The sequence below is a fragment of the Macrobrachium nipponense genome, chromosome 2 (genome assembly GCF_015104395.2).
Source record: "Macrobrachium nipponense isolate FS-2020 chromosome 2, ASM1510439v2, whole genome shotgun sequence".
Taxonomy (NCBI): Eukaryota; Metazoa; Arthropoda; class Malacostraca; order Decapoda; family Palaemonidae; genus Macrobrachium; species Macrobrachium nipponense.
Genome location: NC_087201.1, coordinates 123,988,688 through 124,016,485, shown reverse-complemented (window position 1 = coordinate 124,016,485; position 27,798 = coordinate 123,988,688). Strand labels below are relative to the sequence as shown.

At 44.4% G+C, this 27,798-nt stretch overlaps 1 protein-coding gene across 5 annotated transcripts in view; it reads right to left on the bottom strand.

Moving 5' to 3' along the window:
* Positions 1-27,798, bottom strand: part of LOC135220964 (uncharacterized oxidoreductase TM_0325-like) — a 108,413-nt gene that overhangs the window by 31,529 nt on the left and 49,086 nt on the right. For all 5 annotated transcript variants that reach the window (XM_064258637.1, XM_064258636.1, XM_064258635.1 and 2 more), the window contains 3 exons: positions 25,064-25,169; positions 9,271-9,437; positions 8,703-8,873 (listed from right to left, as the gene is read on the bottom strand). In XM_064258637.1, the coding sequence (XP_064114707.1) occupies positions 8,703-8,873; positions 9,271-9,437; positions 25,064-25,169 (444 nt within the window). The remainder of the gene's footprint in view (positions 1-8,702; positions 8,874-9,270; positions 9,438-25,063; positions 25,170-27,798) is intronic.

Below are 27,798 nucleotides of genomic sequence, written 5' to 3'. Positions count from 1 at the left end.
AAACTATAGCATGAATGTTTCTCATATCAAAACAATATTGTACTATGCATATCTTATATCCCAAATTCTCACCATACATAATAACATGTTTTAAAAATTTGAACAAAATACTGCTGTGAAGACCTGGAGCTAATTTTTAATCCTAAAGCCACTGCTGATTTTGAGTAGTAATTGGAACTTCCATCTGGTTTGACAAACTTTCTAGTAGTATTTTGGATCAGTCTTATACAATGTGTGTGTTCCCCCAGTTTTCCTTACCTCATCCAAACTGAACATCTATACTATCTATCTTTACATGCTTCCAGGTTATCTACAGTATTTCTCCGTAGGCCATAAATACAGCCTAAAGTCTATAGAATTGCATAATAATAATGCTTGAATTTATCTTGACCTCCCCAACTTATGTACTTAGTGTGCATCAATGGAAAAATACTATATACTTAATATTCTTCTGAGTTTTACACTTCAAGGTCCTTGTAGAAGAACGAGAAACATTTGCATTCAAATTAAACTTGTATGAGACAAACTTCCAAATGGGAAGTTTGGAGATGGCTATACTGCATGAATGATGCAATGAGAGAGAGAGAGAGAGAGAGAGAGAGAGAGAGAGAGAGAGAGAGAGACGAGAGAGAGAAGAGAGAGAGAGAGAGAGAGAGAGAGCGCTTGCATTTTTATTTATTACTGATTTCAAACAGAGGAATACTCCCCTTCTCTATTAGAGGAATATTTATACCGCAATGTTTCCTTTTTATAGAAATTTTTGTTGATTATCTATATGCATTATCAATAATTCCTTATTTTGGATGGAACACGTGTACATTATGTTTAATCACAAACTACAGCTTTACAAGAGTTCATTTGCTATTCAGTGTGGGCTATGCTTTCTCAAGGATTCCTTGGTGTTATAAAAGAACTGAATTTTACAGTCCTTGGTGTTAAAAAAAAAACACTGAATTTTACAGGCAATGACAAAATGAGAGCGAAGGCATGGAAAATGGGGCTGAGACAAGGATGTATTATGTTCCTACTGCTGTTTCTTGTTTAATAACTCCATGATGGAGTGACGGAAGAACGCAGAAAATGGATTGTAAATGTAGGAGCAAGGTGTGGATGATGAATGCAAGGACAGCAAAAAGATGAAAGTCATAGGAAAGGATTGCTTGCAAAGTCTATGTAAGAACAAATCTGAAAGAGTGAGATATTTGGAGGTATGCAAATTAGTGTTGAAAAGGTTATTACGGGTGAGGATCAGTGTGTTTTGAAATGGCTTGGCCAAGTTTAAAAATGAAGATGATGATAGATGAAAAGAATGTGCAATGCACAAAGGCTTAGGAAGAAGGAGGGGAAGACTTAAAAAGGAATGGACACTTCAGAGCATAAATGAGATACTGGTAAGGACAGGCTGCAACAGCTAAAAAATACTTAAGTATCCAGTGCAACATGTATTAGGAATGTGATGTCCTTCTGATAAAGTCAACATTTGTGTAGGTGTATCAAGCCACTCATATTGTGAAAGTTTCCTGCACTAGGGAGTTCATCCACATTTCAACAGTTGAAGAATGAACTGGGCAGTGACTGTTTTGTCCCTTAATAGGGGATAAGCTTAATAATAATAATAATAATAATAATAATAATAATAATAATAATAATAATAATAATAATGTTTTGTTAAAAATGACTGCTGCTTCAGCACTATTCATCTTGTAACGAGTCTTCTCTATCTTTCTGATGACGGCTTTCTCGTTGTTGCTTAGACTGGCGAGTAACGCACCAAAGAGCATGGTAAAATTCGGTTGAGTCATTTGATTTATTATTGCCTATACAATTCTCTCTCTCTCTCTCTCTCTCTCTCTCTCTCTCTCTCTCTCTCTCTCTCTCTCTCTCCAATGCGATGTTTCCTCCTGATCCACAGGACATTATCAAGCGATAACTGCTGAGGGACTAAATTCCAGTTGTTGTTTGTTGTTTAGGATTAAGCTGGCCTTGTGCCAGCACGGGCTCTTGCTCACAGAGCAGCCCGTAAGGTATTTTTTTCCAGTGGTTGTTGTTGTTGTTTTGATTTAGCTGACCTTGTGTCAGCACGGGCTCTTGCTCACAGAGCAGCCCGTAACTCAGGATGGGGAGGAAGGTGGTAATGGTAGGATTTTCCAGTGGTTGTTGTTGTTTTTGATTTAGCTGACCTTGTGTCAGCACGGGCTCTTGCTCACAGAGCAGCCCGTAAAGGCGAGTCCTTCATCTTATATCGTGATGGTGCGGGCTCTTGAGTACGGTCAGAACACCTCTCAGGCAGGTCGGGTTTTCATTGGTTATGGGAAAGTGACTCATACGGCGGGCGTTTACGAGTCTTGCAAACCTTCTCAGGGGGGGGGGTATCACCAGGAGCCTCTTGATTGGCTTCTACCTCAGTGACGTCACCCCTGGTATTATTCTCATGTCCGGTGTTTGTTTCATGCGCGCTGGTACTTTCGGTGGGGGGGAGGGGTGTGGTCCTCCTCACACACGTCGGTATCAGGAACGCTTCTTGGGTGGTATTAAGGGGAGGCTTTTGTTCGGGGATAAGCAGCACTTCTAGGAGACGCAGACGTCGTGGGTCAGATGCTCTCCCGATGATCTTAATATTCCTGACGATGTCGTCTCTCGTGATGTTTCTCTCGTGCCACGCCAAAGAGGGGGCTATCAAGAATCACGCCCGCACCAAACATCAGGAGGCCATCTCCCGGATGTCATCATACAGAACACAAAAATCATCGGGAAGGCCCCTGATGCCCGTCGGTTGCGGCTGCAGGAGGCGCTCCTCATCCAGCAAATAAAACCTACACTGAATACGACGCAGGAAGAATTTCTCTCCCTACGAGTATGAGAAGACCTGCCACCAACAATGATACCACCAATCATGACAACTCTATGGAAGACAATGCCCCCGAACGAGGTACTCCTGCAGCTGATGGAAATCAAATTAGCCGTGACGTCCCACAGCGTAGCGCAACGCCCATCAACGTCACAGCGCCGCTCAGGAGGTCCAGGCGGCTGCAGGATATGCTGCAACGCAACCAACGCAACCATCGGCTCAAAGAAAGTGGCTTGAGACCTAGCTCAGGCAATAAATGAAAACAAAGACTCACTGCCACCAGCCAATAGGAGACAAGCATGGGGCACACCACCTGCTGTCAACCACAGATATAACGAGGACGGACACCCCACCAAGATCAGTCACTCAGCTTCCCAGCCCGAGGATGTCTGGCAGCTCCAGACGAAAGCTCACTTTAAGAAAGAGAGAGAGAGAGAGAGAGAGAGTTCAGATACCAAATGTATACCTTTAATAACATCCTACTTCAAATATACCTAAAATAACTAACCTATTACTGCATTATTCTTTGAGGTTATATTATTAATATAATTTCAAAGTCATCTTAAACATTTTACCATTAAAAATATATACCTACAGCAAATAACAGATAAAGAGAGAGAGAGAGAGAGAGAGAGAGACCAATGAATGGCAACATCATATATCTGACCATCAAGAGTGAAATTATGAATTATTTCTGAGACAGAGAGAATAATAATGGAGAGAGAGAGAGAGAGAGAGAGAGAGAGAGAGAGAGAGAGAGAGAGTTATTGTTACTGTTTAATCTCATTAAACTTAATATTATTAGTAAACTAGTACTGTATATTATTAAGTTACCATAAAATGTAGTAATGTCCTTAAAGATATACTTATACATACACTTCCAGCCCAAACAGAGGGCGAGAGTTACCACTACGACGCACTAGTATCTCGTGTGGAGAGAGAGAGAGAGAGAGAGAGAGAGAGAGAGAGGGTTATCCTTAATTAAAAGAGTGAAGTGTATAGATTACTGTACTTCTTTAAAATACTATCACATATGAATTTTAAAATTAGTTATATTACTATTATTTCTATGCGAAAATATTAATAAACGTACATATGTACCATAGAAATTATCTCATCTCAGTAAAAGAGAGAGAGAGAGAGAGAGAGAGAGAGAGAGAGAGAGAATTTATATGATCCTTAGATGGCAACAAAACGAGATGGCAACTCACACTCCCCCTCCATTTGACAGTTGTTGGACCCCAGCGGGGTAAAATGCATTTTCTTTCATTCTTACATCATTCTTTTTATTTATAAACTAAAATCTTGCTAATTCACTTTAGTATTTTCTTTAATGAATCTACATTATTGTTGTTTACATTAATATTGATATTTGAAAATTAGTAAATCATCATCCAAAAAACATACATCTCTGTAAGAGAGAGAGAGAGAGAGAGATTATCGTAGTATTTGCAAAATAGTACTTTCACATATGATTTTTGTAATTACAGTTATTATTATTATTATTATTATTATTATTATTATTATTATTATTATTATTATTATTATTATTATTATCTATTATTATCAAATGAAAATATTAATAACCATATTATACATACATGTACCATAAAACTCTCTCATCTCAGTAAAAGAGAGAGAAGAGAGAGAGAGGAGAGAGACGAGAGAGAGAGGGAGAGGGAGAGAGAGGAGAAGGGAGAGAGAGAAGAGAGAGAGAGGAGAGTTCGAAATATTACTAATTCACTGTAGTATCTTTTTTATTGAAGTGATTGCTCTTTACATTAATATTAATATTTGAAAATTAGTAAATCATTTATCACACAAAAGCATACATCTCTGTAAGAGAGAGAGAGAGAGAATTATTAATTATTATGTGATATCAGTTAATCTTATTAAACTTACTAATCAGTATTGATCAATATTAATTTTTTTAAAATTAGTAAATCATTTTTGTATCATAAAAATGTATTTAGGCATGAAAATAACATCAAAATACAGTAATTAGTGATTATTTATCGTCGGAAAATCCCGCGAATAGGCGAATTCACAGCAAATAATGGGTAGATATGGTCCAGAGAAAAATCCGCGAATCAGTGAGTCCACGAATCTGGAGAACGAAAATATGGGGGGCCCACTGTACACCTATTTTGACCCTGTATTTGACCATGACCTCTGTAGGCGCTCTACTAGCCTGTTTAAGTAGCACGGAAAAAGCCGCTATTCGCAAAATAGAGAAGAATCTCTACAAGTGTAACGCTGCTGAAGTAGCCATTACTTTCAATAACGTATGCTTGAGAGAGGGTCTGCTTCCTAAGTACAATAATAATAATAATAATAATAATAATAATAATAATAATAATAATAATAATAATAATATGTAATGGCATGCTATTGAGCTTATATTTCACCTTCACAACTTGCCTTATTATTTTCTGTTTCAGCAGGTAATTATAAAGCAGCTGCCTGAAGTTCATCTATCATTCCAGTGCTTTGTTAAGCCTTGCTACCATTGAGAGGAGGTGAATGGCACGAGGGGTAGATGCAGGGAATATTTTTACCCAAATATGCTTTTATAAGGAATGGAGGCAACTTTTGATTGGTCGGTCATATTCAGGAAGCTCTACTATTGGCTGTGAGTCAGGCTGACCGACACGGGCCCTGCATGGTTGGCACCATGTGGCTCTGCTTATGGCTTAAGGAGGAGGGCAGCTATGGTATTGCCTCAGGGCCTTGCAGTGGAGGTGTCGGTGGTCCAAGTTGCAGTTGAGGATTGTGGTACATATTCCTTACAATCTGCTGCCGTTGGGGGGGCGTTGCTGTGTCCCTCATGCAGTTTTAATACAGACACCCCTATCATCAACCAATCAGCGACTGTGTCAGTCTGCCAGACTCTTGCCCAATAGGAGAGCTCCTTGAATATGACTGACCAACCAGAAATTGGCCCCCTTTATAAACTTATTTTTGGGTATAAATATTCCCTGCATGTACCCATGATGCCATTCACTTCCTCTCAATGGAAGCAAGGCCTACCAAAGTGCCAGAATAATAAATAAACTTTGGACAGCTGCTTTATAATTTACCTGCTAGAGCAAAGAAACTTAATGACAAGTTGAGAAGGCAAAATATAAGCTCAATGGCACACCATGCCATTCTTTTCAATGAAGTTTGCTTTAAAGAGGGTCTTCTTCCCATAATAATAATACATAGAGGGTAGCTGAATTGCTATTCAAGGAGATTCTCCTGATGTTAGAAGGGATGAGAAGGGTCTCTTTGGTTACAATTAGTAACATGACAGTTTCCATCAGAGGATGGCGAGGGCCTTCTCATATTGGAGGCAGTGATGGTCATTGTTGCGGCCTAAGGTATTTGCACTCCTTATAATCTGCTGGCATTGGGGGGCCACCATTGTGTTCCCTCATGTAGTGTTGGTATACATACCACCCCTTCGTGTAGGTGAAAACAATTCGCAGTCATACCGATGTATGAATGGCAGCATCCATTCTCATGGAATAATGTTTGGTGAACCACTCCTCTCCTCTTAATGGGATCATCGCTGGCGACAGGGCTGTTCCTCATGAGGTACTGGGTAGTCTTCTGATCCTTGTAGTAGATCCTAAGGTAGATCGTTTTTTCTTAATTTGTGGGCTTTACATGGGCACCAATGATGTTCTTCAGCACTGCCTTGTCTTTCTTGTATACTCTGAGTTCATGTAGCCTTTGTAGAACACTCTCTTGGGGGACATGGTTCTCCTGCCAATACCACCTGTTGATGGCATTTCTTGTCACCCTGGCAACCCAACAGTAAGAATATCGGTTATCCACAAGGGTTTGGGCCATGTATATTAGAGTTCATCAGAAGTGGTATTCCCAAGAAGAACTGTGTGAAAGGCCAAAATGAACATAGGCATTAATGACTGGGGATTTAAATTTTTCCAGGCATTCACCATTGCTGTTGAGGCAGAGCCTGATGTTAGTGGGCTTATGATGTACCCGTGTGTGAGTCTTGAGAAGTGCTGGTGACACAGACATCCAAAAAGGGAATGGTGTCATCTACACTTCTCTCACACATGAAGCAGAGAACCAATTCCTCCTCAAAGGTGTGCCCGAGTGTCTCCAGTTCATTTACATTGGGAAAGTTGGAAAAGGTGTCATCGACGAACCAAATGTATACTGCTGGTATGACAAAACCCCTTATAAAAGTCGGCAAACAGCACACCAAGACAAACACCTATGGCTACTCCATCAATCTGCATCCACATTTGCCCTCACTGATTGATGAATGGGGCCTCCATTGTGAAGATCTCGAGCAGTTGCCAATATTGGGTGGGAATGTCTCTGTAGACCCTGACAAGGATCATCTGTATTGTTTCATCAACGGACATGTTGGTGAAAAGGTTCTCTCCATCCATCAACGGGCATGTTGGTGAAAAGGTTCTCTCCATCCAATGATGTAATAATGCCCTGGGACAGTGCACAGTGAAGCCTTTCAAGACACTCTGTAGATGAAGCAATACAGAGTTCACTGGACACATATGGAGTTAAAAGTCTTGGCCAGCTGGTAGGTCGGAGTTGAGCATTGGTTTATTGTGGGGTGGAGGGAGTTGTTGGCTTTAAGGATTTTGACATTGATGTAGATGTAGCCAACACAATGATCCCCTGCAATCTTGGGCAGATGTACAGCATCTATGGCAGCATTAACTATCTCAATTGTGCAGTTTGCCTCCCTCTTTATTTCGTCAACAGGAATCCCCATGATGCAGCTCTAAAGGGATCTCCAAGTATGTCGTCAAGTTCCTGAAGGTGCTTCTCTCAGCAAATTAGGACGAAGGTGGCTGTCTTATCTGGTCGACGGATTACAATGTCTGCCCTCCTGTCATCAAGAGGCCCCAACAGAATCCCTGCTTGGTTAGAGCCTCCATTAGGAGGAGAGGGTGAAGCTTGTCAGTGGTCCTAAAGAGGCTGTGGTCTTTCAGGGAGAAGATGGAATCTAGGAGGACCTCAACTTTGACACATTTAGCCTAAGCCTCTCTAACACAAGGCAGCTCAGCACCATCTGCTTGGCAGCGGAGGCCCTGTAATCCATCAGATTGGTATATGTGGTATCCTCTCTGGTTGGAATATGTACAGTGCTGCCCCACTTTTACGCAGTATTAGGTTCCACAACCTGCTTTGGAAATGCAAAAATCCTCTCTAAAAATCCTTATAACTGGCTTATAACAGTCATATACTAAGGACCCTATAACCTAAAATGCTTATAACTGTCTATTTTAACGTTTCACCGCTTAATTTGATAGTTAACACAAAAACATACCTTAAATTATCATAGTAAAACAATTTAATACCAACCTAAACAAAAATACACCACAACCTATCATCCCAAAACATCCTAAGACATCTTAGAATAATACCCTATTACAACTGTCCCTCTTAAGTATATATGGCCCCTAAAATGCTTACAACACTTATTTACTCATTTTAAACTATTAATATGAATGTAAACTATTAATATGAATGTAAACAGCAAAATATCCATAAATCTGTCCTACAGAACATTTGACAACTAATCAAGTCACATAAGCCAATTTTTCTCATAGTACAGTTTTCCCTTATAGTACTGAAGTCTTAATCGCCTTTGACCTGCCTCTGATATAATGATGCCCTCTCCATCCTCTAATGCCAACCATAGGAAAATATAAACCAGGGAACTTGTCTTCTCCTTTTAACTGTCAGGAGAATGCAAGGCATCCCTGGGATAGAAATTCACCCACCCATTACTTTAGGCAGTGTGCCCTATGCAATTATAATAATAATAATAATAGTAATGCAGTAAAAATAATTAACTTGTAATTCTTACTTTTTCATATGCTGCTTCATCCATTCCGGCCCTTTTATGAACTTCAGTTATGATAACCGCTGGATTAACAGCATTTACTCTCACACCACGCCCTGCAACTTCTAATGCAACACTTCGTGTTAGCTGATCAACAGCTGCTTTACTCATATTGTAGGCCAAGTATCCTGGAATCTAAGACAGTATAAGAACTTTAACATGAGAAAAATGTGAGGAATCAAAGAAGGTTCTCTCACAATATTCTATGTGCCTCTGAGATAAGTGAACTTACATTTTCAAAATCAGGTTTCCTTTTTGTGTTGAACAATAGCTTAAATACATTACTCACGAGAATTATACCACTTTAAAGTAATCTAAGATTCTAAAATTTAAGGTCTGGCAAATTAAAGGAATTGCCATTAAAAGGATTATAGCAACATAACAATATGAAAAAGTTCTACACCACAAGAAATACTAGATATAAATAACATGGCAAATACTTATATGCTACACACACTGTATGGCATGCTCTTTTCCTCTATGATAATTTGAATTTTTATAAAAACAGTATATTGCATATCATCAAACTTACTGGTTTTATAGAGAGATTGGAAGAAACATTGACAATATTGCCTTTGGTAGCAAGAATATGAGGGAGTGTCAATTTCATCATTAAAAACACAGACCGAGTATTGATGTTCAACTGTTTATCGTAGTCGTCGATGCTGAGTTCTTCCAGTGAACCTCTAACAAGGATACCTGAAGTAAAATCAAAATTAGAAAACAAATACTCTTTTACAGACATACACTGTGGCCTTCCAAAAACTTATTTCTTCTGTATTCCAAAGGTAAGAAAACTGTTTGTGATTCTAGACAAATGAGACTCCTCTTCTCAAAACTGAACACAACGACTCCATCTCTCTTTCACCATCCAACAAAAGATGGAGGAGGTATCTCAACTCATATAATGGTTTACACTATACAGAGCAGCATAAAATTTACCTGAAATCTGGAAAAAGCAAAAGATGTCCCCGTAAGTGTAGGGTAAGGAACAAGAAGCTTGACCTCTCCTTAAAAATTTACAAAAGCACCCGTGGATGACATCCCATTCCTTGTTCACATGTAGAGACCACACCAGGCAAAGCTGCCCCCATAAAAGCTAGGGCCCCACAAGAAAAGTTTAAGTACACACTTTATCCATAATTTAAACACAGCTACGCCTCTTGAAAACAGGCTGTTTGATTTATTCAGTTCTTACAGAATGCAGCAGCATATTCTAAATTCATGAAGTGAATCAACAAACAGGTTGATCCTTGAGTTTTGCCATTTTATAGACCTTCACACAATTAACCGAGCTGCTTAAGAGTTTCTAAAGTTACCAAACATCTTAGTCTTCACGAATTTCACACTGAAGTGGTTTTCTCCCAACGATGGCATCCTTGAGAAAAATGACAAATTTTCTAAGACAATTTGTATTTTTCATAGCTACAAACCTGAGGTCTTAACAATAGACTCCCTTCTAGCACCAAGCTGGATCCGGTTAAAAAACAGACGAAAGCAAGGAATCTTGTTATATTTGGCAATGCATGCGTAGATCGGGTGAAGAATGATCAAAGACCATTCACCTACGCCATGTCAGTCTTTCCCAACTCAGGATGTCTTAACACACAGAGGGGCGGCTAGAGGAGGGCAGTATAATGTTAAGACCTCAGGTTTGTAGCTATGAAAAATACAAATTGTCTTAGAAAATTTGTCATTTGTTCATATGCGAACAAACCTTCGGTCTTAACAATATAATAGACTCATACTTGGAGGGAGGTACAAGACATTCTAAACTGGCTAGGGGCCTACCCACAAGTCCAGCTTCCAGAAGAAATGACTTCTGGAGAGGGACTGAAGCCTGTTGAGAAGCTAGATAAATTGATATCCAACCACTCAGACCCTGAGTGACGTACATTTATATATGGGAGAACCATTGTATAGGGAACCAAAGAAAAACTTTGACTGTCCAATAGCAAGCCAATACACCAGGGTTTGGACTACTCCCAACTCCTCCTTGCCAAGGAGTGGAGCATAAGCTACCAAATAGAGGGTTTGATATTTGTATATTAAGCGACCACACCATCAGTATGCCTACCTTACTCACCTGTATCAGACCAGTCCAGCGAATGACGTGTTTATTCCTTAACCCACCCGAAAGAAGGAAAGGTACAAGAGAAAGAAGGAGGCCAGCCAACTCACTCATTTTCTCATCCACACAATCATCTTAGGTAAGATACAAAAGTGCCCTGTTAAGGGCAACTATGAGTTACACAACCTGTTGGGCAGCCACCACAGGACCCAGGGGAAACGTATCTGGAGATCTGTGGGCAACATCCTTAAGATAGAAAGAGGTGAAGGTGGACTGCTGTAACCAAGTACCAGTGCTCAGCACTCTATGTACAGCCAAGTTCTTTTTGAAAGCCAGAGAGGGACCAGTACCCCTAACGTCAAGCACTCTAGCCTGCACAGATGTGGTGGTGGAATCATCAAGAGTCGAGTATGCCTGTCTGATGGCTTCCTGTATCCAAAAAGAGATAGTATTCTTAAACACCGCTTTCTATGGATGGCTTGTGCTAACAAAAAGTCTGCGGCAGCCTGGTCTAAGGTGCCGAGTCCTTTTAAGATAGCAACGCAGGGTCTGGACAGGGCACAACAAAAGCTCTTGAGCATTACCACCCACAAAGTCATTTAGTGATGGAATGAAAAACGAAGTGAACCTGTCATCGTACACTGAGGGATTTTGGGTCTTGGCCACGAATTCCGGGACAAATTAGAAGGACACCGACCCCAAACCCCTGGTGGGCTTCACCTCATAGCTCAGACCGTGGAGCTCTCGTACCCTCTTGAAAGATGCCAAGGCCAGAAGGAAAACTGTCTTGAGCATCAAGTTCCTGTCAGATGAGCGACGCAAGGGCTCATATAAACTCTTAGTGAAGCTCTTGAGAAACAAGGCAACATCCCACGTCGGAGGCTTGAGCTCTCTAGGAGAACTCGACTGTTCAAACCCCTAAACTAGCAAATAAAGTTCCCAGGCAGAGGAGATATCGATACCTTTAAGGTGTAACACCAAACTCAGGGCTGCCCTGTAGCCTCTAATGGCAGAAACGGACAAACGTTTCTGGTCTCTGAAGAAGGTTAAAAAGTCCGCTATTTGCTGAATAAAGGTTGCGAGTGGAGAAAAACCCTGTTCATGGCACCAATCACAGTAGATAGCCCATTTGCCTTGGGAAACAGCAGAGGTCGACCTTCTGAGATTGCTGGACATATGTCCTGCTGTTCTCTGAGAAAAGCCTCTCGGTCGGAGGAGATAATTGATAGCCTCCAACCGTGAAGAGACAGGGATTCTACTGACTGATGGAACCTTTCTGCATGGGGCTGAAACATGAGATGTCGCCATAGGGGAATCTCCCTCGGAACCTCTGACAACAACGACAGCAGATCTGGGAACCATTCCGCCTGAGGCCATAGAGGGGCTTCCAAAGTCATCCTGAGACCCTGTGAACTCATTAGCCTGTTCAGAACTTGACAGATCAAACAAAACGGAGGGAAGGCATACACCCCCAGGTTGTCCCAGGGATGTTGGAATGCGTTCTCTGCCAATGCTAAAGGATCTGGGACCACTGAACAGAATATCCTCAGCTTCCTGTTGACGTGAGTTGCAAAAAAGTCCAACATGGGTCTCCCAAAATCTGGAAAAGCTTGTCTGCTACCACTTGATGAAAGGACCACTCTGTGCCTAGGATCTGATTCCGACTAAGTTTGTCTGCGACCACATTCCATTTGCCTGGGATATACCTGGCTCAGAGCTCTGCAGAACGCCCACTGGTGAACCTCGACACCACCGTGGTGTTGTCCGACATGAGAACGACAGAATGGCCTTTTACCTTCTCCCAAAACTCCTTCAGACCCAGAAAGGCTGCCTTCAACTCCAAGACGTTGATATGTTGCTGCTTGTCCTCCAAACTCCAAACGCCTGAAGTGATGAGGCCGCCTAAATGAGGCTCCCAACCAGCGAGGGAGGCGTCTAAGAACAAAAGGAAGTCCAGTGGAAGAGAACGCAGGACACCCTTCGAAAGATTCTGGTCATCCAACCGCCAACGAAGATCTCTCACTTCCAGAGATAGAGGAACCATTAACAGGGGTGAGTCCCCTGCCGGAGACCAGAATTCTCCCAGTCTCCACTGCAGACACCGAAGATGAAGATGCCCATGAGGGACCCTCTTCTCCAGGGAAGACAACACTCCTAGAAGAACCTGCCACGATGAGCTGACTGATGTGGTTCCAACAGGAAGTTGCAGGGGTGGTAGCTTGGCAAAGCCCCTAGAGTGAAGCGAACTGTCCCGGTCCGAAACAGAGGCGTTAACCTTATGCAAGACCGACTGGACATGCCCCGACAAGGGAAGCTGAAGAGATGATTTGGGATCCTGTGTAGCTCCCACCAAGGCTTCCAAGCAAGAAGGATTGTAAGACGACCGAGCCTGAGTCCTACTTTCCAAATTGTTGAACCCACAAAGGAGATCAACAACTTCCGAAAAGGAAGACAAAAACTCTTGCGTGTCTCCCTCCTCCTGCCCCGGCAATGGAGACCGATGACGAGAAGAATGTGTAGGCTCCTTTAAGGCACCTTCCCATTAAAATTATTGAAAGGATCAGCAGCCAAACAGCCCGAAACACCAACTAATCTGTCTGGGCTGGGTCCACGTGTCTGCTCCCGAGACGAACCCACTACAACACTAGGAACATCACTACGCACTCCTCCAACAGATGACTCATTAACATGTCCGGGAATGGTCACAGGCGTGGCAGATGTATGAATGTGAGTTGGAGAGGAATCCCGAACACTCGAGATCGAAGGAGAATCCCCCAGAATCGAACTCTTAGAAGCACTAGTGAGAGGGGCAGGCAAACACTCCTGCTACACCAACTCCACGCTCACCACCTTCGACCTCTTGACAGACGCCTTGAGATCCTTACAGCAACGAATAGGCCTTGGAGAAGAAGGAGCACTTGCATCATGCGCACAGACAGGGGAGGTTGCAACATGATCGCAATGTGCATGGATGGAGGAGGTTGCAACACACCCACAATTTGAAGCAGAGGACGAAGCAGCCACTGCAGATTGCACAAGGGAAGATACACTAATACATACTCTCAGAAACACCAACACTCTCGAGAACATGTCCGCATTGTTCCTCCCTCGTAGGCGAAGAAAGAGCAAAGTCCTTAGCCTTCCAATGCTTGATACACCGACGTGGCGTAGAGGGGGCAGAGGGAGAGGAAGACAGCACTGGTTTTTTATGCGATCTTTTTGCAGGAGGCGGGACGAAGCAACAAATTTTCCTTCCAGTCCTTCCAACTGACAAGGCAACCAACTTATCATCCAAAACAGAGTCCAACCTCTTAAGCACTGCCTGACATATAACCTCAGACTAATCTGCAAGAGAAGGCTCTGATGACATGGAAGGGAGATGTAGCGAACTGGGTGGCAGGGATGACGTCACGACTGAGAGAGGCAGTGCAGAGGAGACAACTGGGAGTGACGTCATCGATGGGAGTGACGTCACAAGTGCTGATGACATCACGACTTCCCCTCGGTGTGAAGGGGAATCAGACGCCACTGGCGGAGGAATATACAACGACGGATCCCATGACATCATCAACGGGGCTGACGCCACTGCTTCCCTCCGACTTGAAGAGTGGCAGCAGTCACTGGCGGAGCAATCCAAGATGGCTGACCTCGGCTACACACGAAGACGAGGCTGGGAGGAGGGGGAATGGTCTGGCCAGCCTGAGGAGGGGGAATAGCGAGCCTCCATAAAGTGTGCTAGCAACCCCTCCAAGGACGGGGGACACCCTAGCCCAAGCGTCTTCCAAATCACTGCCATATTGGACGCCTCCAACTCTGGAATAAATGAGAATGACGAAAAAGCCTCCCCCTTTCCAGGACTCAAATTAACTCCCGAAGAAGAAGGGTGACATACAAACATCAGCCTGGTGGCCTCCTGATGCTTTCAGTGACGAATCAATGGAAAAAAAGGAAGGACACAAGAACAATGCTCCTATGGGGGGTGAATACTGCAGGAGAAGAGGCATCAGGAAGAGGTGAAAAACCTTCCCATGAAGGAAGAGTCAAAACCCTCCAATGCTCCCTCTTGCTATGAAACGACTCCCACTGCTCTTTAGGCCATGCCCGGCATTCCATGCAAGGATTCGTTATAGTACAAAAATTAGAACAGCACCTGCTACACGTGATGTGGGGATCAGTCGCCGCCGAAGCCAAAAAACCAGAACACGGAAAACCTGGAATTCCGGGGCACACAACATTGACGAGCCCGAGAAGGAGCAGAAGAAGCCATAATATCAGCCAAACACACACACACTAAACACAAGCGAAACGGGCAATGGACCAGGTAAAGGCCAAGAGATGTTAACCAAGACTCTCGCCCAGGAGGTTAAAGAAAAGACTGACGCGGTGGTGTAGATGAGTGGTCCTCGACCACTCTTCACCCAATCTATGCATGTGTTGCCAGATATCACAAGATTCCTTGCTTTCATCTGTTTTTTGACAAGATCCAGCTGGGCGCTGGAAATGATCCTATTGTTAGGACCGAAGTTTGTTCGCATATGAACACCATTATGTAGGACACCTTCCAACATCAGTAGGACAATTTACTTACATATTCCCTCCTTTTGCCAAATCAAGAGAGTGATCAACAGGTGCTTCATTTCACATGGGCTTTGGATAACATCAGTAACCCCAATGTGGCCTCAAGCAGAATGGTAAGCAGATCTCCTACCTCTTCTCATAGAAATCCCAAGACATCTTCCCATAACTCATAATCTGCTAATTCAAGAGCATAGCGGAAGAACACATCGGTCAGTAGAGTCACTTCAACTTCAAGGCTGAAGACTATCAAGCAACTCCTCAGAAAGATGTGTATTTCTAGAAAAGTTGCAAGTCATTGCCAGCTCAGTTCGAGAATCCTCCCTCAAGTTTTATGAAGGAAAATGGTCAGTTTTCCTGGATTGGTGCAATAAACGGAATTTACATCCCCTCAAGATCACTGTCAGGAACATAGCAGAAATCCATCTCTTCTTGAGAAATGAGAAAAACCTCTCTGTCTCAGCTGTGAAATGCTATAGGTCTGCTCTTCTAAAGTTTTTAATGCAAGAGATATAATAGGCCTATCATTGTCTTTGGGGATTTTGAATATGCTGAAGAAATTCGGAACCTCCTGACTGGGATGTCACAAAGGTGTTAACTTCTTTAACAAAATCTGCATACGAGCCTATCAGAACTGCCTCAGATAGGGACTTAACTTTGGAGACAGTCTTCCTTTTGCCCCTAGCATCAGCAAAATGAGTTAGTGAGCTTCATGCACTAATCTATAATGTTATGCACACCTGTGGATGGAAAGAAATGGGGTTGAGTTTTCTGCCAGACTTAATAGAAAAAACCCAGAATCCTTCAACTCATGAAGCTAGATTTAATGGCTTCTCAATTCCTTCTCTTAAGGACTTCATGGATGATGTTCATCAGAGATGTTGCTTTGTCCACTATGCACTCAAAGTGTGCGGCCATCCTTAGACCTACAAAATGCAGACTTATCATTAGAACAGGGTCGTGCTAAGAAATGAGATTTCAAGGAACACAATCTCCTTCTGGCTAAGGGAAGTCATCAGAAGAGCTTACTCCTCGGACCAGAATGTTTCTGCAACCCAAGCACACATTAGAGCTCGTGATGTCAGGAGCATGGCCCTTTGGTTGCATGTAAGAATTATGCAGTTGGCAAAATCCTATGAGCTGGGGTTTGGAATAGACAAATCACTTTCACTTCCTTTTATTTGAAAGATGTCATCTATAAATCCTTGGACACTTTCTGCTTAGGTCCAGTGGTTGCAGCTGGTTCCATTAGAATAAAGAGCTCCCTTGTTCAATCATACCACTATACAGAGTGATTAGTATTTTTAGGGGTCTTTTTTTTGTTTTTTCTTGGTGATATCTTTGAGGAGAGATCCTCTTCCCTCCTCTTGTGAGTCTATCACATAATGTTGAGGTTTTTTATCAGTGGCAGAACAAATGACAAATTCACTAATGACAAATTCTACAATTTGCATTTCTGAGCTCAGCTCGTGTCGGCCTATGAAATATCCTTAAGTTCATTATTTCTAGGTAAAATTATCCTAAAATTACCAGAGAAAAAATAAAATCAAGAAAATGTCAGTAGAACTGACTCGCTCACTCTATAAAAGAAGTGTCGGTATGGAAATAGGGGCGAGTGGGATCACTACCACGAGTCATTTACCATTTAGACCTTCCAACATAAAATCCCCACCTGAGAGAGCTGATACTAAAGGGTGATGCGACCGCTACTACTACTACTACTGACGCCACGCTGAGAGCAGCGCCCCTAGCGGTAATCATTAGCTCGACAACGCTAGTTGCATCTTTTTTCACTCGTGTTGTTTTTGCTTGGATTTATCTCTATTTACGATGGAACGTGCTGCAATCGCTTCGGCTAAGTTAAGTGCCTCATAAGTAATAATTTTTGGTATTCCAGTCTTCCAGGGACCAGTATTTTCCGTTTTTTAGGTCATATACGGTCTCCCGGTTGACTCGTGGCGGCCTTGTGCCGCCTCGTGTTGTTAAGATTTCCCGGTCTCCCATACTGGGACATCTTATGCTTATGGGCTATATATATTTACGTTCATCGTTTTATTACATCGCTTTTAGAGTTAGGACACAGCCCATCCCTTTTACCTTTTTTCTCTTAGTTTGGTATTTAGGGCTATACTGGGTTTTCTGGCCCAGCATCCCAGCTCTTGCTCTTCATCGGCTACTGCTGGCTCCGAGTAGTCGACTGTTCTTCGGATCAGTTCGCCTCCTCCTGGGCTTCTTTTTCTTTTACTCAAGTGTCTCGTCTATCTTTTACGATGTATTATTTATTATCAGTGTTATTTAGGGTGCTAGGCTAGCCTAGGTGCCTTGTGCCATGTGTTGGTACAGTCTGGTTCACGTGGCCCCTCTGTGGTTGTGTTGCTATCGCGTCCTAGGCCACCTACGTTCACGTGTCCCATTAGGCACCTTACCCTCCCCCTTCCCTCCCTACCATGTGGTAGGGAGGGGTCTGGTGGATCTCCTTGGTTGTCATGACAACCACCGTAGCCTACCTCCCTCCTCCACCTCCGAGGGGGCCAAGGAGTTCTTGTACCCAGCTGGGGGCTAGGGCGACCACTTGTCTCGGGTACCGGGTTACCTGGCGGGTAGTAGTAGGGACGGGGGGTAGGCCACCCCCCTCTCTCTCTCGTCCGACCGTGTTCACGCCGGGATTCCCCCCCTGTTTTTATTTCCCCATTTCCCAACCCTTCCCCCTACCTTTAACGGACGGAGCCCCCGCTGAAGCCGGGAGCCCCTTCGGTTATAGGTCCACCTGGCTCCGCCAGCGGGCAGGGTGGGAATTTACTAGTGGTCTATATTGCTTGCCTACTATATCCTGATTTTCGCTACCGGAGGAGAGCTCGCTCCTTACCCGGGCACTCCTCTAGTAGACGGAAAGAGTTATACCTCATTCTATATGGATATACCCTTACTGATACGATGACTATTCGTTTTTTTAGTTTTATGTACTATCTCCGTCGTTCTCCGTCGTGGTTTCATGGCCCCTCACCACTCCTGGTTGGAACCTTTTTCCTGTCTCCGGCGTAAGCCTCAGACCCCCACCAACCGCCTAGCTAACCACACGTATTGCGGCGGAGCACTAGTTTAATCTAACTTACATGCTCCGGCATGCAGCGGAGTCTATGTTAGGCTGTAAGTGTGCACTCTGATACTCATGTATCTCTCCACTTACAGGCTACCAACTGCCAGGTTCCAGGTTGCAACGCTGTGTTGTATGACCCCTGCGCCCATGAAGAGTGTAGGACCCACGCCCCGTGTGCCACTACCCACAACGGGATGATTGTTTGGCACCCTGAGGCATGCACCATCTGCTATGACCTCGTGAGTCAGCTTTTGGGTGGGGCTGCCGCCGTGAAGGAAGTCGTTCTAGCAACCCTGAAAGCTTGGGTAGGCGGCTTCGGGAAGAACGCCGCCAAGGGCCAGCCTTATGTGTTAGACAAGAAGCTGGCCATCCAGATCTTCCTCGGAGGCAAGGCGACGGGGTACGTGGACCCCATCTCGGCAGCCCCACTCATAGCTTCCATTCAGCAGGAGGTGCAGCAGGCGTTTGGGTCCGTCTCGACGCAGGAGCCGGTCCCAGATGTAGCTAACCTGGACCTTAATCTTGAGCCTATGGCGGTAGGTGCGGAGGATTTGTTGGTTGAGGTAGGTGTGTCGGGCGCTCAAGGTCTACCCTTGTGCGCTCCTGGATCTTCTTCCCCTGTTCCTTCTTCTTCTTCCTTTCAAGGCTTCACGGGATCTGAGATCCCTTCTCGTTCACCCGCTCTCTCTGTACCCCCGAAGGTGAAGGGACAGAGAGAACAGAAGACCCTCCATAAGACGACTTCTAAGAAGTCGTCGTTTCTTTCTTCGGTGCTAGGAAGTCTACGACATCCTACGCCGATGCGGTGAAAGCGAAGCCTAGCTCTTCCTATTCAAAGAGCTCAAGAAGCAAGGCTTCTAAGGAGAAGGCTCGCGCTCCGGCCGAGCCAATGCCTTCTCCGGCATCTACCGGATCTACTCCGGTAACTCCTGTTGGGGTGGCGGGACCTAGCTCTTTTGATCCCACCACTTTCTCAGCGGTAGTGATGCAACAAGTGGGAGAGATGGTTGGCTCTCTCGGTACTAAGTTTGAGCAAATGTTTGCTCAACTGTCCAGTACGATCAACCAATCTGGTCAGTCCATACAAGACCTCTCTAACCGAGTTAGGGAGCATGATGACCGCTTCGCTGGCCTCAATCAGGCCCCTCAGACGAGCTCCCCTGTAGCAGGTACTGGTCTCCTACAGCTACCTCACAGTGAATCCCTACCAGCCTTCTCTATGGATAACCCCTGGAGAGTGGCAGCTTATGCCCCCTTCAAGGATGGCATGATTTCCATTCCGGAGTGTGGAACAAGAAGGATTGAGGACTTCGAGTTCTACCCTCCCGAACTGACTCAGCCTTTCATAGGGTATGCTAGGCTTACGGTAACTGCTCTCAATAGAGAGGATGAAGATCTCTAGAGAGGACTGTTTTTTTTTGGGGGCTGTATAGTAGGGATCACGCACAGAGGGAATGGGTTCACTGCCTGGAGGATTGGGATTGTACCAATTACCAAACTCCAGGCATTCAAGAGCCCCTTCACTATCTTCGCTACGGAGGAGGAGGCTTCTCTTCCATTCGCTACTAAGATGAAAGCAACTCTCCAAGCAGTCCTGAAAGACGAGCCCATGCCACAGTTGAGAGAGGCGGAATCAACATCTCCGCTCTTTCCGTCCTTCGGAGAATTGTGGGAGAACCTACCTGCCACTTTCTCAGTAGGTAAGCTGAAGCCAGACTGTGCGATGGATCAGTTTGGCGAGAAGCTCCCGAGACTGCCTGATAGCCTTATTCAGGCAGAATTCGATGCCCGCACAAGATTTGGTAGGTCTCTTAACTCCCTTATCATTACGGAGATGGCTGCCCTGTCCCTATGCTACGAACCGCTGTTTAAATACTGGCTAAATCCAGCTTCAGTCGGTTCAAGCCGATGCCTTTGACTTCTTCTCAGCCAGAAGGAACTGCCGAAAGCATGTTTGCAGGAGGCAACTATTAGGCATGAGCCTAATAGACTTCTAGTTTCCAGCATGTGGGGTGCGGACCTCTTCCCAGAAGCCTCTGTGAATGAGGTGCATCACGAGGCTGCTATGGCTTAACCAGAGCCTTAGAGCCAGATGGGCATCTCTTCCAAGAGGAAGCAGAGAGCGCCCCTGCTGCTGGTAAGAAGTTAAAGAAAACTGGTAGGAGATTCCAACCCTATCAAAAACAGCAGCAACAACAACATTTCGTTCAGGCCGTCCCAGTTACACAACAGGGACAGCCGTCAACTTCAAAGCAGACACAGCCCATTCTCCTGTTGTCTCCTCAAAATCAACCTTCGACCTCATACACCGTCTCGCCAGCCTTCAACTCGATGTATGAAAAGCCAGGCCTACCCAACCTTCAACAGGTTTTCTAGGGGTAGCAGAGCGAGAGGTCACTTTTGCCAACGAGGCACAGGAAGAGCTGCAAGAGGCAATTTTGCACTTCAGAGGAGGGCGCGGAGGTCAACCCGCCTCAACAACAGTGAGGCTCCCCAGGTAGGAGGAGGCTGTTCCTCTTCCGTCACAGGTGGGGGTTCAGCAAATGGGCACAGAGCATCGTGTCCAAAGGATTGGGTTGGAGTTGGATCAAAGATCCTCCTCCAAACAAACCATTCTATCAAATACCACAAAGGAGTTGAACAGATTATGCGGAGGAACTCCTTCAGAAAGGAGCTATTGCGAGAGTCAAGCATCTAAAATTTCAAGGTCGCTTGTTTCAGCGTGCCAAAGAAAGGCTCAACAAAAAGAAGGGTAATCTTAGACTTGTCAAAGCTAAACTCTTTCATTCATTGCGACAAGTTCAAAATGCTCACCATCTCGCAGGTACGGACCTTACTTCCCCGTGGGGCCGTCACAACCTCTATCGATCTTACAGACGCATACTATCATATCCCTATAGCCAGACACTTCCGTCCATTCCTAGGCTTCAAACTAGGAGATCAGAAGTTCTCATTCAAAGTGATGCCCTTCGGTCTGAATGTAGCCCCCAGGGTATTCACGAAAATAGCAGAAGTGGTAGTTTAACAGTTGAGAACACAAGGGATAATGGTAGCAGCGTACCTCGACGATTGGTTGATCTGGGCACCAACGGTCGAGGAATCCTCAAAGCCACGAAGAAGGTAGTACCAATTTCTGGAACATCTGGGCGTTCCAGATAAACAAAACGAAATCCAGACTCACTCCGGAGTCTCGTTTTCAGTGGCTAGGAATCCAAATGGGATTTATCCTCCCACAATCTGTCAATTCCAGTGGTCAAAAGGAAAGAAATAGCCAAGTCTATGAGGCAATTTCTCAAAAGCAAACAAGCGTCAAGGAGAAACCAGGAAAGAATCCTAGGTTCTCTTCAGTTTGCCTCAGTGACAGAAATCCTCCTGAAAGCAAGACTGAAAGATATAAATCGAGTTTGGCGATCAAGAGCAAACGTCAAATCTCGGGACAAGTTGTCAGTAATTCCACAGATCCTTCGCAATCAGCTCCGTCCATGGACAAAAGTGAAGAATCTTGCCAAATTGGTACCCCTTCAATATCCCCTTCCAGTGTTAACTATTCACACGGATGCCTCCCTGTCCGGTTGGGGGGGATATTCTCAATTCAAGCAAGTCCAGGGGACTTGGTCCGTTCAATTCCGCCAGCTCCACATAAACGTTCTGGAAGCAATGGCAGTATTTCTTACTCTGAAGAGACTCCTTCCCCCAAAGAAGTCTCATCTAAGACTAGTTTTGGACAGTGCAGTGGTAGTACATTGCATCAACAGAGGAGGGTCCAAATCCAAACACGTGAATCATGTCATGATAGCCATCTTTGCTCTAGCAGACAAGCACAAATGGCATCTATCTGCCACTCATTTGGCAGGGGTAAGAAATGTGATAGCGGACGCACTATCCTGGTCAGTCCCTCTGGAGTCAGAATGGTCCCTAGACGACAGGTCATTCGAAGGGATATGCCAGAGAGTCCCAGGTCTCCAGGTAGATCTCTTCGCCTCACAAGCGAACCACAAGCTCCCTTGCTTTGTGGCCCCCAACCTGGACCCTCTGGCTTATGCCACAGACGCCCTGTCGTTGGACTGGAATCAATGGAAGGAAATCTACATTTTTCCTCCAGTGAATCTTCTTTTGAAAGTTCTGAGCAAGCTGAGGACTTTCAAGGGACGGGTAGCTCTGATCGCTCCAGATTGGCCAAAAAGCAACTGGTATCCTCTGCTTCTGGAATTGGGTCTCCGACCTCAACGGATTCCCAATCCCAAGCTGTCACAATCAGTACAAATGAGGACTGTGTTCGCTTCCTCAGGAATTCTTCAGACCCTAACTTTATGGACTTCATGAAGTTTGCGGCTAAAAAAGATGCTAACATTGATCCACAAAACATCCTCTTTCTAGAATCAGATAAAAGAGAGTCAACTATTAGACAATATGACTCAGCTGTTAAAAAGTTAGCATCCTTCCTGAAAGAATCAAACACTACAACCATGACAGTTAACTTAGCTATATCCTTTTTCAGATCCTTATTTGAAAAAGGTTTAGCAGCTAGCACAATTACTACTAATAAATCGGATTTGAAGAAAATCTTTCAGTTGGGTTTTCAAATAGACTTAACGGAATCTTACTTTACATCTATTCCCAAAGCCTGTGCTAGACTTAGACCTTCTCAAAGGCCTACTTCAGTTTCATGGTTCTTGAATGATGTCCTCAAACTAGCCTCAGATACTGACAACTTGTCTTGCACATTCATAATGCTACTCAGGAAGACGTTATTTTTGTTAAGCCTGGCTTCAGGAGCCAGAATTTCAGAACTGTCGGCTCTATCCAGAGATGCGGGTCATGTAGAATTTCTCCCCTCAGGAGAAGTTCTACTTTCCTCCCCGGATCGCAGTTTTTTATTTGCTAAAAAATGAGGACCTCTTGCAAGGTGGGGCCCCTTGGAAATTTATCCCACTTCCGCAGTCCTTCTCTTTCTTGCCCAGTATCAACTTTAAGAGCCTTTCTATCTCATACATCCTCTAGATCCTCAGGTCCTCTCTTTACGAGAGAAAAAGGTGGCACTTTATCAGATCCTTTACTTCATTAAACAAGCCAACCCTGAATCATTTCCTAAAGCACATGATATCAGAGGAGTGGCCACCTCAATTAATTATTTTCACCATATGAATTTTGAGGATCTTAAAAAGTATACTGGATGGAAATCACCGACAGTCTTTAAACGTCATTACCTGAAGTCCTTGGAATCTTTAAAATTTTCAGCAGTAGCAGCGGGAAACATTGTTTCTCCTGATACTGCACAGTAGTTGTAGTATAGATCCAGGTCTCCTTTCTACCTACCTCGTCCAACATGCCTCACCCTATTGCCATGCTTCTCGTGATACTCTAGCCTTAGCCGCTAGGATCGTATTGGTGGAATGCCCCTTATTTTTTTTTTGCTAGGGGCATCCACGTTGTGTACATATAATGTACTTCAGTGTTTCTACCCTTATTTTTATGCTAAGGTAGAACACAATGAGTTTGTATATTTTGTAAATATTTAAATTAGTGAATCATTCTATATTGTTCTATTTACCATTACACTATTATGTATCACCATGTCTAGTATAAGCTAATTTTAAGTACTTTATGTTAATATGGTATGGTTACCCTACCATTGTTTAGTATAAGTTAGTTTTTAAGTAACGTTTTTGTTAGTATCAACTGTAATGGAGTTCTTGAATTTCACTTATATTATATCAGTTTTTTACTATTTGGTTTCATTTGTCCTTTTATTCCATCTTGTCTGTTTCTCTGGTACTATTTCATAGGCCGACACGAGCTGAGCCCAGAAAAGGGATTTTGACGTAGGAAAAATCTATTTCTGGGTGATTGGCTCGTGTCGCCCTATGAAACCCACCCTATTTCTTTTTACCCACCCTGCAGACAAGATTGTTCATAGATTAAGGATGACCGCTAGGGGCGCTGCTCTCCGCGTGGCGTCAGTAGTAGTAGTAGTAGCGGTCGCATCACCCTTTAGTATCAGCTCTCTCATGGGGGGGATTTTTATGTTGGAAGGTCTAAATGGTAAATGACTCGTGGTAGTGATCCCACTCGCCCCTATTTCCATACCGACACTTCTTTTATAGAGTGAGCGAGTCAGTTTTACTGACATTTTCTTGATTTTATTTTTTCTCTGGTAATTTTAGGATAATTTTACCTAGAAATAATGAACTTAAGGATATTTCATAGGGCGACACGAGCCAATCACCCAGAAATAGATTTTTCCTACGTCAAAATCCCTTTTTTATTAACATACAAACCCACTACATCATGTACATTTAATTTCCCTCCACATGCTTCTCCCTTTTTCAATCTCTCTCTCCATTTTGAGGATTAACCAGTCATCTCTAGCTATTCACAATTGGGACATCTGGTCCTGCGGGCACCTTTTATAGCTAGCTCTTCTCTTAAATGAGTCTACCATAGCCATCTGTGCATGAGCGTCTAAGCTACTCCTATAACAAGATGTCGTGGGTTTGTATGTTAGGAAAAATACAAATTATTGTGGAATTTGTCATGTTTGTACAACTAACAACAAAACTAAAATCTTGAACTTGGGTTTACCTGCATTGTTTATCAAGATGTCTAATTTATTGAAGTGATTAATCGTTGAAGTAACTATGCGTTTGCAATCTTCATCTGTGCTTAAGTCACCTGGAACACTGAGAACCTAGGATGAAAAAAGAGGATTATAAGCATTTACTATTCTATGTAAACTATATATGAACATGGCCCAAATGCACAGCTCTATTACACGAGTCCTATACCTGCAGTTAATGTTTTCACTGAGAGTCACTGAACATAAAAAAATCAAAATTTTTGGAAGTAAATTGTATTTTTCCTAACTATACAAACCTGAGGTCCTTTACATAAGGAATTGCTATTCAGCGCCAGCTGGACTGGTCGTAAGATTTACTAACAAGGTAGTTTGGCAGTAACTGCTTGTCTGATGGTCGGGAGTCCCGCCCGACTGGAGGTAAACATATCACTTTGCTTTAGGTTCAGGAACAGATTGAGGGGTGGCATGAGGTGGGACTATATGTAAAGGACCTCAGGTTTGTATAGTTAGGAAAAATACAATTTTCTTTCAAAAATTGTGATTTGTTCCGACACATAATACAAACCATCGGTCCTTTACATAAGGAAAACTCATTTATTGGTGGGAGGAATCTGAGTCTTGTGAACAGACTGGTGTTCCCCCAACCTGGGTTCCCGCCCTGGTCATATGAACGGAGTGTGCACTGCAAGATCAGTGGTCAGACCTCTGGACCAATTCATAAGAGGGAGGTAAGAGTACCTCTTATGAAAACCGAGCAAGAACTAGGTCCTATGTAAGAGCCAATTATAAAGTATTGGGTTTGTCTCTTACTGGTGTCAGCTTCCCCCCTTGCTTGGGAAGGGACGGATAAACACTTCTATCCCTAATGAAAGGGATAGAATGGAGCTCGGTTACGTAGCTTACCTGCAACACCGTCCTGTCCAGCGTGGTGACAACCGCTACCCTTGCCCGCAGGGAGAGGAAATAAAAGAGGAGGAAGAGAAGCCAGTCACACTCCCATTCACTCTCCAGTCATGCAGTCTCACAAGGACGAGATGCTACCTTGTCCAGTAAAGGAGCTGGGTAAGCTACACAACTTGTTGAGCAGCCGCCACGGGTCCCAAGGAAAAAGTGTCCAAGGACCTGTGGGCAATATCCTGAAGGTAGGTGGTGGTGAAGGTGGTCTGGTTGGCCCAAACCCCTGACTTCAGTACCTGTGCCATGGACAAGTTCTTGCGGAATGCAAGGGTTGGACTAATGCCTCAGACTTTGTGGGCTCTTGGACGAAAGGTACTGGTGTCGGCACTCCTCTCGGAGTCGTGTGCTTTCCAGATTACCTCACGAAGCCAAAAAGAAACAGTGTTCTTGTAGACTTCTTTCTTGGTCACCCCGGTGCTAACGAAGAAGCGTCAAGTTTTCTTCAGATAGCGCCATAGCACCCTCACAGGACAAAGCAGCGTCTCAACCGCATCATTATCGGTGAAGTCATCCAGGGAGGGGATCATAAAGGACTCAAACTTGGCGTCAGGGACCAAAGGGTTCCGAGTCTTCACTACGTAATATGGGACGAAATCGAGCATAACTGATCCCCATCCCCTCGAGTGTTTAAACATCGAAGGAAAGACCGTGTTCTCCTACTCTCTTCGCCGATGCCAGGGCCAGCAGAAAGATGGTCTTGAGGGTCAGATCCCTGTCTGACGACTCCCAGATAGGCTCGTAGGGTCTGCGAGTCAAGCTCCTTAAGACGAGTCACATCCCACCCCGGGGGCCTGAGTTCTCTGGGTGGGCAAGACCTCTCGAAGCTCCTCATTAGGAGTGATATTTCCATGGAGGTGGAAATATCGGCTCCTTGGAGTTTAAGGACTAGGGCCAGGGTGGCTATGTAGCCTTTGACTGCGGAGACAGAGAGGAGCTTCTCTCGGTGAAGAAAGACCAGGAAATCTGCTACCTGCTGAAGATGGACCACTTTCCCTGGTATACTACTGCAGAGGACTGTCTGAGGTAACCAACCTCTGTTGCTGCTCAGCATCTCACTCGCAAGAGATGGTGGATAACCGCCAGCCATGAAGACACAGGGAATGAACTGCCTGGTGATACCGTTCTACATGCGGTTGACACAGCAGGTTGTGCCATGGGGGAATCTCTCACGGTGCCTCCGAGAGAAGAATCAGCAGGTCCAGATATCAAATGGCCTGAGGCAATTTGGGTGTCACCAGAATCATCTGAAGATTGCTGTGATCAGCAATCTGTTGATCACCTTGCGAATCAGGCAGAACCAGGGAAAGGCGTAAACTACGAGGTTGTCCCATGGGTGTTGGAATGCCTCCTCTGCAGCTCCCCATGGGTCCAGCAGAACCGGGGAAAGGCGTAAACTACGAGGTTGTCCCATGGGTGTTGGAATGCCTTCTCTGCAGCTCCCCATGGGTCTGGCACAACTAAGAAGAAAACCTTAAGTTTTCTGTTGTGCCAGGTGGCAAACAGATCCACTACTGGATGTCCCCATAGGTCAAAGAGCCTTTCCGCCACGTCTGGGTGTAGAGACCATTCGGTCCCAATCACCTGATTCTGGCGGCTGAGATTGTCTGCCACTACATTTCCTCTTGCCTGCAATGTATCTGGCTGACAGCTATACAGTGAGCTACGGCCCACTCGTACACCTGCATCGTCAACTGGTGCAACGGGAGGGACACTAGGCTCCCGTTTGTTGACGTATGCCACTACCATGGTGTTGTCGCTCATCAACACCACTGGGTGTCCCATT